The 18857-nt window shown below is 35.0% G+C and overlaps 1 protein-coding gene across 1 annotated transcript in view; it reads right to left on the reverse strand.

Moving 5' to 3' along the window:
• DGKB (diacylglycerol kinase, beta 90kDa) overlaps positions 1-18857 on the reverse strand; it is a gene marked incomplete at both ends in the record, with an annotated part of 92675 nt that overhangs the window by 62455 nt on the left and 11363 nt on the right. The window contains 3 exons of the mRNA XM_010087468.1: positions 2946-3086; positions 4685-4720; positions 7568-7721. Coding sequence (XP_010085770.1) covers positions 2946-3086; positions 4685-4720; positions 7568-7721 — 331 coding nt within the window. The remainder of the gene's footprint in view (positions 1-2945; positions 3087-4684; positions 4721-7567; positions 7722-18857) is intronic.

Consider the following 18857-nt stretch of genomic DNA (forward strand, 5'->3'; position numbering starts at 1 on the left):
CTCCTTTTATTGCTGACATACCTATAGAAGCTCTTCCTGTTACCCTTAATGTCCTTGGCCATATTTAATTCTATCAGGGCTTTAGCTTTCCTCACCTGATCTCTGGCTTCACTGACAGTGTCTCTGTATTGTCCCCAGGCTACCTGTCCTTTCTTCCACCCTCTGTAGGGTTCCTTTTTTTGTTTGCATTTGCTCAGGAGTTCCTTGTTCATCCACGCAGGCCTCCTGGCATTTTTGGCTGCCTTCCTCTTTGTTGGGATGCATGGCTCCTGAGCTTGGAGGAAGTGATCCTTGAATATTAGCCAGCTTTCTTGGGCCCCTCTTCCCTCCAGGGCTTTATCCCACGGGACTCTTCCAAGGAGGTCCCTGAAGAGGCCAAAGCCCGCTCTCGTAAAGTCCAGGGTAGTGAGTTTGCTGTGCACTATGCTTCCTCCACATCATTTATGTCTAATGCCTTTCACACTGCCTCCTGCCATTTCTCTGAACAGTTTCACAAGAGATACATGTCTGGCATCCATAGTTATACTGATAAAAAACACACAAATTGAGGAATGGGTTGTGCTGATAAAGACTCATGTAATTGTGAGCTAAAATAACTTCTGCTGTTGGGATCATTAAAGGAAGAAAAGTTGAGCTACAAAACACCACTGTCCAATTCTTAGGAAGTACCCTGCATATTTACAAGGGGTCTTTCTTACATGCTCAAGAACCACAGTGTGGACCCCAGCAAGCAAAGCTTGGTACATGTGAAAACAACACAGAGACTGTGGGTTAAGTCTATGGTTTGAGTCTTAGACCATGAAGGTACCTAACAACATAGATTCTCCCTGAACTATTTGCAATATGACCTTAAAAAGAGAACTTAAATTCTTCCAGTGCATCTCTGTGGAAAATTTGGGATATTCCTTATATTCAGGCCATATATAGGTTATGAATAATAGATATGCTGAGCACATCAAACAGGTGCGGTTCGCAGTGCTTAAGAACGCTAGAAATACACTGCTAATAGGTTAGAGAACCCGTGTATCTACTGAAAAAATTGTAAATCTATGAAAATCCATAAATCATATAGATTCAAAACCTAAACAATATTTCCTCTTAGTGCATTTTATCTTTAAAAATCCTCCAGCTTATATGAGATTTTATTTGAAAGCACCACTTCCATGTTCTGCTTATCATGAATCAAGTTTTAAAACACTCAGCTATGATTCAGAGTTTCAGTTTTTTGTCAACAGAAAAAAAAAATCACGATTTGAGATTAGTATTAATATTAATGTCAGCAACTCCAGAATAAGCTATTCTTTCTTTTTTCACTCCACTGCTACTAATTTGTAATTTACTTTACAGCCACAGGATCTATTGCTATAAAATAATTTCAGGTAAAGGGTTAAATTATACCATTAATTTATAAGGGCAATTCAACTAAAATCAACAGGGAGTTCTGCATACTAATGGTACAGTATAAGCCAAAATTTAGACACTAAAAAGTGACAGCATGTGGTATATCTCCGCTCTGTATGACAAAGTAGAAAATAGACTTATATAATAACCATGTCCTTAATTATATCTTGCAAATGCAAATGATCTTGAATATGCAAAACATGTAAGTACTGTTCAGTTATTAGATCAGGCTCTCCCACCCCTAAATCATATAGATCATCCATAGTCTTTTGCCTATGCAGTTCCTGTAGCAGGAAGTTCCTGGAACATCCCCTCCACTAAAATCACTACCTGCTCCTCTGTCTTTCCCCCTTTTCATTATGTCAATTCCTGACCCCAGAGGAGGCAACCAATGTCCATCTCATGATATGGTTTGTGCATAGAGCTCTTCAGAGCTCTGATAAGGTTTGCATAACTTCCTGCCATGAAACAGTTACTATATTGTAAGTTGAATTCAATGCTAGTATCTTTTTTTTTCCTGTGTTTGTGTTCTGAACAGAGTTTCACACGTACATGTTCATATTTTAATCATATGATACCAAACTGGTTTTACCAAATTTGGGGATGACACCTCAGAGTCTTTGCTGAGGCAAAGGTACTGGTGACCTCACAGTACAAAGTTGTCATTGTGTCTAAGTTGTCATTGTAACCTAACTACAGGTAACAAAACACCAAGATACTTCAACAATGTGTGGTCAGGTAACCTTGTAACTAATTTCTTACTCTGTCAGAAGCAGCCTACTGTTTGCACTTCCTATCATTTGAGTATTTACTTTCCATACAGTATTAGAGCCCGATCCCACAGTTCTTTTACAGACAGACCAGCTATGCATATCAAAGTATATTTGGTCTCAGTAAGGACTATATGATTGATCTGACTGTGTATCTATCTAAAATGCCATAATGGGGAAACAGTTTCTTTTTCTTTTCCTCCAATTCACAGATCAAACTCTGAGTTATTTTAAGAACAGGTAGAAGTTTTGGGCTTTAATGAAACAGACTCCTAATTAAAAATAAAAATCATTTCTAACTTCCAGTGCCAAGCAATCATTCCCAACAGTGGTGCAGACTTGGCTTATTCTTAGCATTTCTGCATTTGCTAATATTGTAGAGTCCACGGCCTACATTAACAATCATTATTTGTTTGAATTAGCTTGTTTTCTACAGATTATTCACCACTTCTATATATTTTTAAGCATCCTCAATATATTTAATTTGTTTTTCTCAGATCTGATACTAATCAAGAGATGACAGTATAGAAAGAATTATTTTAACTGCAGACTGTATGATCCTTACTACTCATCTTAGACAGAAATAATTTATTGAAAATCTCACCAAATTAATACTACTAGCAAGAATAAAATATCGTATCTGCAATAATGGTCATGCATATTTTTATAATGCATCCACTAAAAACTGAGTCTTAAGCTCAGAAAGTTCAGAAACAGAATTTTTGATGACTTACTGAAATAAATACATAAAATTAACTTTAAAAAAGAACATACATTCTAGCTTGTCTTCAGGTCTTCCTCTTTCTAGCAATGACAAGTAGCAAACAATATCCTTCAGCTGGATCATGTCTGGTAAATGTAAGTTGGCAGGAGTAGGAGGTCGGGATGTAGAGGTACCCTTATTAAGTCTCAGACCTGGAAATAACACAGCCTTTGTTACTCTAAACATATGATACAAGCACAAATGAAAACATAACTTTTCGATACATGCATCTTTGTTTTATGTGAATCTCAGATGACTTCTTAATTTATATATAAATGGGAAGTTTTAAACAATTCATATTCATAATTTATTCAGCAAAGGCAGATTAAAATTATATAGAGATTTTGAAATATTATTCAGATAAAGAAAACTACTGAAAAAATCAATTATGGGAATGGCATAACCCTTTTTTTCATTTGTGTTGATCTGACATTATTTTACTACAAAATATTAGAATTTTTGAATATTTCTATTCTACTACATTACATGTTAAATTAAGTGTTAAAACAATCCCTGCCCAATGCTGCATCCACTTCCTTGTGCTTGTAGAAGCTTCATCGAACTTAAGGATTGACACCAGCTACACTAATTGAAGATGTTTAGTTTCAGAGAAAACTCTGATAATACCCAAGTGTGCAGTCTTCCCAAAAAACACAGCCAGATGTGTGTCAGAGCAACACATACTTAAAACATGGAAGCCTTGATCACAGAGTAGTGTGAAAATAAACATAGAATTTAAATAACAGCCATAATAATTTCTCAAATATTGTGACCAAGAGCAGTTCCAGTGTACCACCTGGAATACAAATTTCATCATTGACAAACTTTTTGTTTTAAGAGAACATTAATATGACCATTCCCAATTATATTATTTGAATCTGCAGGACCAATAAATAGAGGAAAAAAAGGAGAAGGACAGGAGAACACAGAGAAAGCAATAATAAAACTTTGTTTACACGTTTGTTTCTTTTCTCACTGACTTTAGTGATATTAAAGATCCTTACAAATCCTTTACAAAATCCATTTACAAAATGTTCTTAAATATTTTCTGTAAGTAATTCAAAACAGAGTCGTCATTGCTCACATAACCTGCATACATAATTTCTTTCATCCATTTGCCTTGGACAAGCTAATTACTGTAGTAAATGGAAACAGAATTCTGGTGGGTTTTCTTCTCCCCCTATTTATATCTTGAAAAACTCCACTACAATCTGAAGACATTTTCAAAAGTCTACGGAGGTACACAGGTTAGAAAAAAATATTTCATTAAACAAAAACAAATTGGCATGCAGAAAATATATCTCTGAATCAAGTTCATGTTCATGGTTTCAGGCAGATAATAAACACTGAAAGTAAATATTTAAAATTAGTAAAAAGATTATAATAGGGCAATGTTCTACTACATGTGCTTGCATGTTGGTTAAGTGCCCTTAAAATTAAGACATTATAAAATGTTAATCAAGTACGATGCTAGCTTTAATCACACAATTTACATAAATGGTTCACATTCCAGTCTTAGATGAATTTCATGCACAGAATAAAAAGTATTCTAAAACTTTGGCTAATTAATCTCAAAAAAGTATAGTCCTGAATTCCACTGAAATCTAAATGAAAAGGCATACAAATTTTAAGGTATCTTTTAGCTTATCAGCCACAAGGTACTGGTTAAAGTATTACTTCTTAATCAGAGGTGGGAGAGGGGTGTCTGCAACGTGCTGACTTGCAGATGACTTACAGTGCTGCTGCTTACCAGGCATTTGTTTCCATCTCTCTTCAGACACCTTAACTGAAAATACAATTTATAAAGAGACATGAGTGGACCAAGAGACTAAGTAAAAAACGGGCACATACCAGAGAGATTTATGAACCCTGATACTTTCCTTGTGAACTTCTCTAGCTCTTGTGTATCTTGCCATTTTCAAGAAGAATGTCAAACGTTTCTGACTAATTTATTAACCCATATGGTCATTTTTTTCACTATTGGTAACATTGAAAAATTACTAGATATCCTAAAATTAAGGTTTCCATAATTTTAATTTGCCCATCAAAATGTACAAATACACATTTTTTCCCTTTATATGCTACAAATTATAAAGATGGAATATGTAGCTTAAATCTCATGCAATTGAATTACAATATAAACAGCATATTTTCAAGCACAAATAAATCTTGCATGAGGTGAACTAAATTGTCTCTCTGAACATGCTTTGGATATAACAATTTATCAAACAGTCCTGGTATTACACTAAATACATATGGAAGACTACTAATCTGGTCTCAAATTACATTATTTCTAAAGTCCTTACTAACAAAAAAGATGAAAATTAACTACAAACTGGGAAAAGTTAGTGAAGGAGAAAAAAAATTAGGAGGTAGCACTAGAGTAAGAAACAGCACACAGTTTAAACAATAACAGCAATAATAAAAATTATTATTAATTATTATTTTACCACGGAGAGAATTCTGGCGAAAGTGAAGAAAGCTAAGTATGGCCTATATTGAGCAGAATTTAGCTGTAAATCTGAAAATGACCTGAAAACATCTGTTATTATTTCTAAATATGAAGTGTCAAAACCATAGAAATACAACACCAGAATGATAAAAGATGATTTTTTGAAATAACAGTATTCAGACAACATATGTAAAAACACAACATAATAAATAAATCTGCACCAGTAAATGTCAGCTGCTCTTGGAGTTATCAGGCAAAAAGAGTTAAATGTAAAAGATTACAGATTTTGGTGGCTGGTACAGTGCATGTTTATTGCTGATGCTACTCATTGATGAAAACATGATGAAAAATTCAGTGAAAAACTAAGAGTAACTAAAGTGCAAGTGAAATTGTGTGGCTGGGACTTTATAGACAACAGAATCTACATTAATTGTTGAAATAAATGCAATGTTGAAAATTTATGAAATCCAAAATATACCCTGCAGCATACAATAAATAATACATCTAGACATGCCCTCAGAGATGTTGTTGCAAAGCATCTTTAAGGGCAAGTGACAGAATCACTAGTCTAAATGACTTGCCCAAACCCATAAGCCATTATCAGAGCTGTAATTAGCAACAGAAGGTTTTGAATACTTCACACATCTGATTACACTGTAATCTAACAAAGCCTACTGCTTTGCACATGGAACCAGTCTAGATAACTAACAACAAAAGCCCAAGAAGTTGGAAATGTACTGTCTACACAGCAGATATTTGTGGAACGAAATGTGTCCATGGCAGTTCTGCTTAGAAAAGATAAAAAAAGATACCCAAATAGTCCAAATCAAATGAGAAAATATTTATATTAAGAATCATATCCTTGATGTGGTAAGCAAGCTTTGCTAGTAGAAAAATGTTGGGTTTTTTTTAAGTTTAATTACAGCTAATGACCATCACATAAATATATATATATAGAGAGAGATAGAAAAATATAAATAATATAACAGAAAATGATAATGCAATATGGGGGGAGGCGTTTATTTGGTTGGTTCATTGGTGTTTTTTGCCAGGAAATATAAAACTAAGAAGTGGAAATAACAGGTACTATACACTTAAATAAAGAAAAATAACTGAAACCCATCTATTTAACACAGCTGAGAGCAACATGCGGGAAAAAGAACAGGTCAGACCCAATGGTGATATCTGAAAGCCTAAAATTAGTATTGTACACTGAGGCACCTAAGGAAATCTAGTGCTTGGTATCTGCAAAAGCTAATTTCTCCATTAGTAGCACCAGTACCAAATTCACAACTTCTGGATAAGTTGCACTTTGAAGAGATCTAATCTTCATATAAAGAATTCAAGCGATTAAGTACCCATCAAACCATTTGGTAACTTGCTCTAAGTGCTTGATTATCCGAGCTGTTCAAAACACACGTTTTATTTCATTAAATTAGTCTACCTTTTGCTTTTAGCTATTGGATTTTAATTGCTAAAGTGCTAAACCAAGTATTTCAAGTTAGGAAGATAACTTTACATTTCTTCTAGAAATTTTCTTTAAAAGTTTTATAAAATCTTGTAGGTTGACAGGTTTTAACATTATTTTCCATGGAAGTATTTTAATATTATGTCCTCTGAACACAAAATCATTTTTAATAAAAATGTTCAGCTTAGCATGAATATTTCAAACTGCATTGAAGAGGATCCTCACATTGGGAAAAAAAATACTGCTAACACTTATAGGACATTTAAAATATCAGTAGCTGATAAGTATGTAGGTTTATTAAGAGCAGTATCACACCTAAACAACTAAGAGAAGCAGCTGTAACTGGGCACAGAAACTGTAGAGCACCCGCAGGAGGCTCCTGCATGATGTTCTGAAGGTTTTTAAGTGTTTATGCAGAAGAGTAGGCAGCAAGATCATGTAACCATAGCAATCTGACTAGCATTAACGTGACAAAAACTGTCCACTTGGTGTCTCACCTGCATCATTATCATGAACTAAAAAGATCAAACCATTTAATTTCCATTTCTTTTCACAATACTTCTTGTTCATTATTGAGTTAGTTTCTTCAATGTCAAAAACATCAGAACAAAAGAGAAATACACATAGTTTAAAATTCTATACACTTATAGCTATTAGAAATACCAGGAGAAGGGAACCTTCAGCTCTCGTATTACTGTGATTGGATTACTTACCTCCAGAGAGGTGCTGGGGTTTGCCTTTTATTAACGGGCTGCAGTGAGAGATTTTGTTGCTAAATGATGTAAAAAGATGCTCAATGAAATCATCTGGTAGCTCTGCCTCCAGAAACGTCTTCATGAACAGCTTGAACCCCTCTAAATCAATTGTCTAAAGTGGGGAGGCAGAGGAGGGGAAGGAGGAAAAAAAAAAGTCTTTTGAATTGTTTGTTTTGAAAAAACTTTCATACTAATCCATCAAATAATATTCCGTTAACAAAAACTTTTCGACTGTCTTTGAAAATACTGATTTCTGAAGATACAGCCTGGCACACCTATTCTTGAAAGTGACCGATTACCGAATTAAGTGTTACTTCGAAAATTCACCGTATTGCTATAATAGTACAGAGTTCTGTGTAAGATAACATGGAGTAAATTCAGAGCAATTGCATCAGGAACCCAAAACTAAGTTCCATGCTCTCTAGTTTCTTGATTAGAATACGGCTTTACAGCATATACAAAACTGCAGCCAAAGACGCCTATGGAGCTCACAGAGATGTACTAGCAAGTCTTAGCTTTTCCCATAATTACGCAGACAACAAGCAGGGGATTTTTGGATGTCTAATTCAGGGAACTGAAGGCCCCCTGTCTTTTCCTAGGTGGCAACACATTTTGCTGGTGTTTGTCGAAGAGAAACTAATCACCATGTCTTAAACAGGTTCTAACAGTCAAATGAGAGGGCCGAGATGCACAACATTGCTTACAGGGGAAAAAAAAAAGTTATTGATTTGAAGCATATGTCATTTAATTTGATTTGGTTTTGCTTTTGCCAGCAAGGTAAAGAGCTGATTAATGAAATTTCATTGATGTTGTCTCCTGACATGTAATACCACTAAATTGACTTGGAGAAATTTCCCCATGCTTCAGGAAGACTCCATTTCTCCATAGAAAAATCTAGTGCAACTCCTTTAGTTCAGTACAGTGAATGCAGCATTGGAAGGAACAAGCCAAGCAAAAAACTTAGCTTGAAACCATGCCAGAAAAAGAAAATGGAAACTCAATTTTCAAAGTGCCTCAGTGACTTTAGAATCTGAGTCACAGTATACATAGTTTTTACAATGCCTTTAATATAATTTCAACACTGTGCAGCAGGGATTTCTCTCCCCTGCCTTTTTCTTTTTCTTTTTTTTTTTTTAATATATTTATGAGATGCAGAACTTTTATGTCCACACGAAATAAGGTCTTTTCCATTAATGTCAAGACCTAACTGTCCCAGGGTAATGTTTTCAATGTGTATCATCATCCTTACTAGGGACTAACAACACAGACTGCAAAATTTTACTGATCTTGTGCAAGTCATTATTATTAGGAATGCAAATTTGGCATCTATGGGTATCTATGCTGAGCTTCAAATCCACAACACCTCATTTGAGAAAGAAGTTCAGGGAAACCAATAAAACTCTTACCTATTAAACAAAAATAGCAGAGACTGAAAAAAAATTGCCTCCACAAGGCTCAAGGTGGGTATAAAATGGAAGTAATCAACTTGGACATGGACTTGCTATCTTTGTCTCATCATACAGTTTCAGCAACTCTCTTCTGCTTCAGCAAACCATACACTGTTTCACTCATGCTACAAATTTTATGTTTTTCCTCAATAATAAAGTCACTGACATTTAAATCACTGTTTATAAACTATGAAACCACAATAGTAAAAGGATTTATATCTTCAGACAAGTAAACTGGTCATTACTTTACACTATATAAATTTATTTTTTATCTGCCAGCAAAACAAATTCATTAATCACTAAATCAACTGACTTTAACAATGGGAAACTGCTTTGTTAGATTGTTTGTTAATGAAATGTGTCTTAGTTATTTCACTAAATTGCACACAAAGAGGAACAATCAAAGGAAAAACAAAAATAGAAAAACAAATTATAATCCCATTTAAATATGGGTAGACATACAAAATATCTCTGTATTACATAAAGCTTTTTTTATTTACATTGTCTGTGGATTTTATTAATATATCGCCAAAAATATTCTTTGAGTTTACAGCCATCCTGGTTTCAGCTGCAACATGGTTAACTTTATTCAGAGTAGCTAATGTGAAGCTATGTTTCAGATTTGTGCTGAGAAGGCTGATAACACACTGATGTTTATACTTGTGTCCAGGACAGTAAAGAACTCTTTAGCTTCCCTGCTTCAGCAGTGCCTGCAGGTGCAGAAGAAGCTAGGAGGGAGCACAGCCCCAATTACTAGTTTGGGATTTGACCTTAGGTTTAGGATTGAGACCCAAACTGGCCACTGACATATTGCGTATCCTGTATGTCATGCCCAGAATATAGAAGAGGATCTGTCTGGAAGTTCTTCCTCTGTGGGTCAGCCCTCTCTCTGGGTTGCCTCTTGCTCTCTTGGACAGTTGAGCTCTTATCTCCATTCTGGGATTACCATTTTGTGACTCTTCTTGCTCTGGGATCATTAGCCAGTAATGGGCTGAGCCTTGGTCATTGGGTGGTGAGCAGCTTCACTGTTTATCACTCATTTGTGTATTTGCAAATTTATACGTAATAGTAATGATCATAATAATAGTAATATCACCATTATTTTTTATTATAGTTTAGTTATTAAATTCTTATCTCAACCCACAAATCTCTCTTCCCTTTAACCCTTTAACTCTCTGCCCCATTCCCCAGGAGGTGGGTGAGTGAGCAGCAGCACTGTATTTGTGCCTGCTAGCTGGGTGAAACCACAACAGATATCTTTCAGATTTTTAAACTGCTGTCTGAGTGACACTGGTCCACTAAGCTGCAGCAGTAACTAAATCCCTAATACTACATTTTTCACTTATATGCGCAGAATTATGCATGGGTAAAAATATGGATTAATAAATAAAATTAAAATTGTGTTTTTTCCTGAAGACTCTCTTTCTCAAATATGTTCAAACTTTTCAATATTTTCTGAAGATGGTCAGATTATCATTTACCCCAGTGTCCTCCAAAGCAAGTGTTCCAAAATGCCTTGTATTTTCTTGCCAGGAAAGACAAAAGATAAAGTAACACATAACTTGTCTGTCATGTCCATTTATTATGTTTGACACCCCGACTGCCACTGACTAATGTGCTCAGCAAAGGAAAAAAGAAAGTGTATGGTTGTTCTATAAGGTTGTTCTACAATCAGATTTCTTCAGCTGGAAGTGTTTTATCCTCTGTTCTCACATGTCCTGTGACCTGTATTCCCCCAAGTAAGCAGCAACATTCATACAGCCAGAGAGTTTAGACGTTGCATATCCAAAAGCTTTCAAATTATGCTGAAAGTTAGTTAGGAGCCAGTAAGTACCTTGAAAACATATCAGAAATATTTATAATAGCCCAAAATGCAGATGCAAAACCCCATGCAGTATGCAACGAATCTGCAACAACAGTCCTGCCTAAAGGAGATCTACGTGTAGAGAACTGTGATTAGATTCTTCCTGGTATGAAAAACCCCACAAACTCTCAGATTCTAATACTCCAAAGCTGAAAAAGATTTTCAAGAGGACCTAACACACTTGGTGTAGATTATCCTATCAAAACTGAGGTCTAAAGTAATGCAGTCATTTCTGGAAATTTGTTGTTGTAAATGTGTACACAGTAAATAAAAGAACTGAGCTAGACTATAGCAGATCTAGGAGTAGTTTTGATTATCCATCTAGCTTTCCAATGAAAAAGGGGTGAATTTTCAAAAAAGGCTCACTTTAAACTACTTCCAGTGTTTTCTCTATCATGTCTCTCTCATGGTAACACACATAAGTCATTACATAACTGCAGAAAAACTGAATACTTTCTTAAAATAAATCCTAAGAGGATGACTGTAGAAGACTTACAGGAGTATTATCACCAAGTAGAGGTTATAGTATTGAGTATGGTTCATTTAGAATAGAACACTTAAAGATGCAAAACATTTGCTCAGCTTAATTTAGAACAACTTTCACAGAAGAGAGAACACCACACAATACAATATTTTTCTTTTTTCCTTATGGAACTTATAAAATAAGAAGATGCTTCAGTAACTAACTGCCCTTCCTCTAATTACTAGTATTTCTCCCCAACCCCAGCTACTTTTCAAAGGAGCCACACAAAGTTTTGGTAACCAAAAGACAAAAAAAAAATAAGAAAGCAGAGGACATTAATTTTCCACACTAACATTCATTATGCTTGCTCTGATATATAAACCACGATAGTATCAGAATTTCTCAGATTAAAAGTTCAATAAATTTTGGCATGTTTTGAAAATAATTTATTTCTGTTAATGAATTTGCAAGCATTAAACATCTCAGATCAATAATATCAGAATAATATAAAAACCATAATGGTGCATGTGGTTTTATTAAGCATAAAGCCTGACTGCTTAGTTTTCAACAGTTGTTTGGCTTCCAGAAGCTCAAGTTGAATTTAAATGAACCCGAGAAAGAAGGATTTAGCATTTCAGAAAGCATTTTCCATGACGTTTCCCCAGTGAGGGGATGGGAGCGTGAGACGATGTACCAAACTAACTACAATTAACCTGGCACATGAATTAATTCATTCCATTTCACCAGAGACTGTCAGGGCATAGGGAGATTATGAAAACGAGTTTAGGGATCTCAGGAAAATTTTCAATATAACAAAGAGATACATAATGACATGGTTGAAGTAGCCGATAGTTAGAGGAACATGAAAAAAAACTTTCAACATCATTTGGCCTAAATCTTCTGAGAAGAGAAGGGGAAAAGAAAAAAAAAATCTGTTCTGTTTTAGCTTTGATTCAAATAAAAAAGGTACCAAATGCCTTGCCTGTAGGTCACAGAAAGGTAGGTGTTTTTATATTAATAATATAAACTTGGATTCCTCTTTTTGTATGTTAAACAACTAATTCACAAAGTTTACTGCAGCTCCTTTTCTCATGTCTTACAAAAATAAACTTTACAAAATAAGACTTTATAAATCTTTATAATCTTCCATATTATTGGGTAACAGAGTACACTTGGTAATGAAACATTTTGAGAGTCTGAAAAAGTACACATTCAAAAAGCATCGAGTTTCAGCTAATTTAACACAAAACATCCATATAAAATTAATTTTACTATTATTTTTAGAAGTTGTTATTATCATTTCCTATTTATACATCTTATCAATGTTTGCAATTACCTTAAATTCAAAAACAAGGTGCATATATCCATCTCAGAGAAAAGGAAAGGAGAAAGGACAGAAGGCAGAAGCAAAACTGCAGTTTTAAATTTCAAAATTTTTTTAGCAAACAAAATATGTCAACCATTAAATATTTTTTTAGCTTTTCTGAAAGCAAACATGAAACTTAACTCAGCATGACTCAGTGCAGAGGAGAATGACAAATACACATCTTTTTTACATGATAAATTGTCAGAGACAATCCAGAACATTTAATTAACCATCCACAAAACTTCAAAGTTAATCCCAGCACTAAATTACCCAGAAGAATTTAATCAATAAATATTGTTTTTCTCTAAGCTCCCCCCCAAACAGATCCATACAACAAACTGAAAAAGAAGAAACAGACCAACGTTTACAATGAGTTCTAAATGATCGACTGATGACAGAAAGAAGGCTCTGGATTTGCCCCACTGCATCCAACTACATAACACAACAGATTTATAAAGAAAGGCATCCTAAGGTGTCTTCTATGCCTTTATTAACTGTGCCCATGTACTAATACACCGTGATAAGGCACGACTTCAACACTGTGCAGACTGAGAAACCTCTTACTTGATTTCATAACTGTAAAACCAAGCAGCTAATTACAGTCTAATGAGAAAAATATGGGTTAGTTCAGAAAAGGAAAAAAGATGCCTAAAGCTGGACATCGGTATTATATTGATGCCGATATATCGGGATATTGAAGGACTCTCTCAAGTGCTACTAATCCACAAAGTAGTTACACTTGATAAACCCTTTAGGTTTTTTACTTTAGCTTCCTAATGTGCCCGCAGACTTGTTTCTGAATATGAACAAAACATTGTGCAATGAACAAAAACCAAATGCAATGGAATCCACAATTTCCTTCTGAAAGCACAGAGAGAGTGACAGATTTTCCACCCTTTTGGAAAAAAAATCTCCTGGTAAAGACCCCTCCCCAGTGGGGGTTACCTTGGTTAAATTCCCTTCTTTGCCTGGGAAAATTCAAGCTTGCATCTCTTTCTCTAGAGAGTATTCAAGTATCAGAAAAGAGATGAAGATTCACTGAAGGAAGATAAGTTTCTCTATGTTTATGCCAACAAAATGATTAAATATTCAGTTGTAAAAATGTTACTGAACTTATTACTGAAATAGTCTTTTTGAATGAAGAGGTGATATGAACATGTTTAAGAGACCAGGCTAGTCAGGCCAATGTATCAAAACAGATATCAAAATGTTTCAGCTGTTAAGGCAGTACTTCTGGATGCATGGAAGAATTTAAGGTGTTTAGGTAAATTTTATAGAAAATGGCGGAGACACCTTTATAATTTTTTTTTTTTTAATTACCATACCAGAGCTGGCTGCTAACTTCACCAAGAGTGGAAGTAATCCATTTTGTATCTAAGCCTATGCTAAAAGAAACAAAAAAAAAAGTATTGCATATGTGTAAATAAATATTCATGTATGCATACTATTATATACCATATTATTTATTAAATGAAGTAGCAAACAGCAGTTATGGATTGTTCGTAGAGGTCATTCAGTGCCTCCAGGACTGTAAGACATCATCTCACATGCTGCATATATTTTACAATTAAATTTTGGCAAATATGCATTACTCCAAAACACGTAACAGGGTTTTTTTTTTCCAATGTTAATACCATGAACAGATAACATACAAAAAGCTCCATCAATGCAAATAACTCACTATTACTTTCTTATGTTTAAGAATTGCAGAAGCAGGTTTTATAACAGTGGAACAAGACAGACTAATCCGTCTTATTTCCAGATACTATGAGAACATTCCTGTTGCAACGTCTGACTAAGCAAACATAGACAGATTTGCCCAGATCTTCAGTTTCATCTGAATTTGTCTTGTTTAAGAACCCATACTCAACCTTCACTTTACAAGTAAGCTACAAACACAAACAATTAGGATTTGCTCTGCCAACTCCCACTACTTTGATGAAAATTTGTTCCCTCAAATAGCCCTTTAAGAGCCAAGATAAAACCAAAAAAATTAGTCCAAGAATGCTCCTCACAACAATATTCTTGAAATAAGATAATAAAAACAGTTACCTGAGGAACTCTGTTACAATGTCTTACAGATATTGTAAAATATAAGAATACAAAACTAAAACACTAGCTACATGGATATACACAGTGGCAGCTGCAAAAGGTAATGCCATATAATTTTGTCTAAACTAAAAATCGGGAGAGAGAGAGGTTATGCCACTTATGGACAGACTGGAGTATGTGGGGTGGTAACATATGAGCCAGGCAGGCACAGGAGTAGGGGTGTGGAAACAGCAGTGACTATTAATTGTTCTTCCAAACCTCTTAGCACCTCTGTCTCTACTGCACTTCTGCCCCTTAATTCTCTTCCTCCATTCTGTTCTTAGCACCTCTGTCTCCACTGCACCTCTGCCCCTTAATTCTCTTCCTCCATTCTGGCAGCAGCCAAGAAGGCACCAGGGGTTAAGTGTGTACGGGGTGGGGAGGAAGGCTGGAAATGAGCTACAAACCCTGGATTCAGACTCTTGAGAGATTTCGACCACATCTAAAGGCAACCAACTTGCAGCAGCTGCCAGACACTATTAAGGAAAATTGTGATGGGGCAGATTAGGAGCGGTTTTTTGAGTTATAAGGGATAATCTGCACTCAGAGGAAGAGCTGAGGGAACTGCTATCATGACTGCATGCACATTTCTTCACAGTTACCTCATGTATTCCATAGACATGTGATGAGAAGCTTTTTACCTTACTAATACCACTAAATAATGCATATATCTTACTTTCCTATCTATTCTACACCAATGGCATAAAGCAGAGCTCTTACTTCCCACTCTTCAGTTTCTTTTGAATCCCAGACTCCTAGAATATGTGGGGCTCCGTGGAAAAAAGAAATGGAGGTCAGTCTATGCTTAATATGCTTTAAAAAGTTTCTAATTACTATGATAAGAGTTCTGTTTCTTCTCAAGCACTCACTGATAAGTACATTACCCTAATTTAGTGCTAGTTCACAGGAAGTGAGTCTCTCAATCTCAGGAAAAACAGGAACTAAAGGACTGGTTTCCAAGTAGCAGCTATGCCTATGCTTGGAAAAATAACAGACAATTTCAGTCTTCTAATTTTGTATCAGACATATACAGACCAATAATCAACTAAAAATACAGGGCCTGCTCAAATTTCTGATCTTCTGATTATGGCTACAACAGGCTATGGAGGTGCCCTAAAATACCTGATTCTGTCCAGACAGCAGAATGGCTTCTAACACGTGGTATGCCCGAGAAAGGGGCTGAACTCCATCTGCATCGCCAGGTCAGTAGATTGTAAAATCTGCCTTAAAAGATCTGTCATGGCTAACTGAAAGCACAGAATCACCTCTGTGAATTCCAGTGTCTTTGAAGAGAACAGAAAATTGTTACTCCACAATCCAGAGCAAATGTACAATGTTCTGCTCATTCTCCACTACATACTGAACAGGACTGATCTCAGGTGACTGGTCGTATACAGGAATGTTGCTTTTTACTTTCTTAAAAGTGGTGATGTCACAAAATTTCCCACAGTTTATCTGTTTTGTAGTGAAAATCTGTATTGGTGGGAGCTGAGGAAATATGCACATGGGACCTATAGGAATCATAAGAAAGAACATACAGGAAGCTATAAACCAAAGATTTCACACACTGTCAGTAATTTTCACTGCATCTTCTTACAAGATAAGCCTTTTCTTCCCCTGTGGTAAGCAGGAGTTAATATCCCTTAAATTATGCATTTCACGCTGCGGTGTCCCTAACCATGAATGTGATTATAGGTAAGGCAAATCATCTGTGGGAATTCATTCATTGTTCCTCCATCTCACAGGGTAGAACTGATGCATGGGGTAGGGGGAAGAAATGGGGAACCAGTGGAAAAAAAAAAAGGAAATACTGTACTGTGAGTATCTGACTTCTTCCTTTCTCCTGCTGCAGTTAAGCTGTGAAATTTTAAAATTTGCTCTTCTGCTTTACTGATGGTACACAGAAATGTAAGATCAAGAAAAATCTGAGTATGCATATTGTAAAGATTTATGCATTTATGTGTATATTCTCTGCCAACATACACAGAACTCTACATGGTATAGACATCAGAACTCGGTGTATCCTGATACTGAGAACAGACAGAACATGGTTACTCAGTGAAAAATTGGATATACAGAAGTAAAGCAAATTTTGCACCCTTTATTGTATTATAAAGAAAACTATTCAGAGGTTTTAACTATATTATTCAATATTTTAACCCCTACCATATTAAGACATTTGAAGAGAACAAATAACTTAGTCAGAAAAAAATGACAGCTTTGACTAACTAAACTAACTGCAATGGAAGAGGTCTAACTGCCTCCTGTATTTTCCCACCTGGTGTAAATGCAACAACCAGCTCTGCTGGATGACATGTAGAAGGAAGGAAAAGAAGCTGTATCACTCCACTCTATTTCTCCTCACAAGATGCAAAAAAGCAACTTACTAATAGTCTCTTGACAAAAGACTTGTCATCGTGGATGGGGCAGGGCAGGGTGGAGTAGAATAATAACTCCTTTTATTCCTCCCTACCACATTGGCCACATGAATGGGAATAAAACATGATCTAGTACTTGGAATTAATCTCCACCCACAAATTCTTTCAAAATACCACATTCTCTTTGTTGTTTTTTTTTCTTCTTTTAAATTTGTACAAAATCATTCAACATAAGCCACTGCTTTCGTAAAAAAAAAAAAAAAAAAAAAAAAAACAAAAAAAAAACCACCCAAAAAACAAAACATAAGGAAAAAAACAGAGTGTAAAGGGGGTGAGGGGTTAGGGAAGAGAAATTGTTCATTCTAGCAGGCTTACATGAAATATGGTTTTCACTTATTAAAGATAATATTTGAGAGATAATGGAAAGAGACTTATGTTGAAATGTAATTTTCAATTAATTACTTTTTAAATTATGTTGCCTGATCTCCAAATGGTGCCAAAAATGTAGAGTATAATCAGCTTTAATCTACTGATAGTAATAGCTCTGGGTTATTTTTGTTTGTATATAGGTCCCCTTAATTGATTGTTTCTTTGTAAACAATTTATATTGAACCAATATCTGAAAAATAAGCTGTTGAAAAAGGAGTAGACACTACAAGGCCTTGATTCACATATTATGTGATGACAACAATCGCACACATTAATGCTAGTGCACTAGTGACAAGAACATGATTAGCTGTGAAAAGCAATGGTAAAGCACCCCCACTAACAGTCCAGGTTTTGAAGGTTCATTGATTCTGACAATGTTTCAAAACCTGACTTTTGCCAAAATACATGAGAAAAAAGCAGAGACCACACGGAGAGTGTTAATAAGCTAGGAAACATGAATTACATAAAAATGGATTAGTTTTTGGTCTTCAAAATGTATTTCTAATGTTCATATGGCAGAAATACAAATTAAATTTGGAATTCCTCATGGAGATTGCCTTTACGCACTTTGGTTTAAATTGAAAGTCTTTAGCATTTTCTGATCTAAGCATTTGATTTAATACCTTTTTTACATAATTCATTTTGAAAGTTCTAGTTACCAAATAAAATTATTTCTATAGATAAAGCAGCATCCAAATTCTCATCTACTGAGATGAAAGTTTACAGAAAAAAAAAAAATCACATGCTCTCACAGGCTGCTCCTACCAAATACTCCATATGACCAAATAATATTTGCATATTATCAGTAGTACAGACATATAAATACACAAAATTTTTCGTCAGCTAGCATGCCTCTTCAAAAAAGTAAACTCAAAACATCCAAAAGGGAAATGGGAAGGCTCAATTTTATGCAATAACTAGATTTTTAAGCATAATCTTTTACTATATTCTCATGTTATTAAAATAAATTGATGCTAATTACTAAAATAAATCTAGAATGTTTTCAACAACCACTGCAGTCTCATCCCAGTCTTATAACTGGGTAAGGAAAAAACCAAACATTACTACCAGCAGGTTTTCTTTAATACATGATTATATGTGTGTAAGTTTGCATATCCATAAGTACTACACACATAAATGCATATATATATATGTCAATTTACTAAGTATGCTATATTTACTATACAAAGGTGTGAGGTTTTTTTAAGA

The sequence above is a fragment of the Pterocles gutturalis genome, unplaced genomic scaffold (assembly GCF_000699245.1).
Source record: "Pterocles gutturalis isolate BGI_N339 unplaced genomic scaffold, ASM69924v1 scaffold11821, whole genome shotgun sequence".
Taxonomy (NCBI): domain Eukaryota; kingdom Metazoa; phylum Chordata; class Aves; order Pterocliformes; family Pteroclidae; genus Pterocles; species Pterocles gutturalis.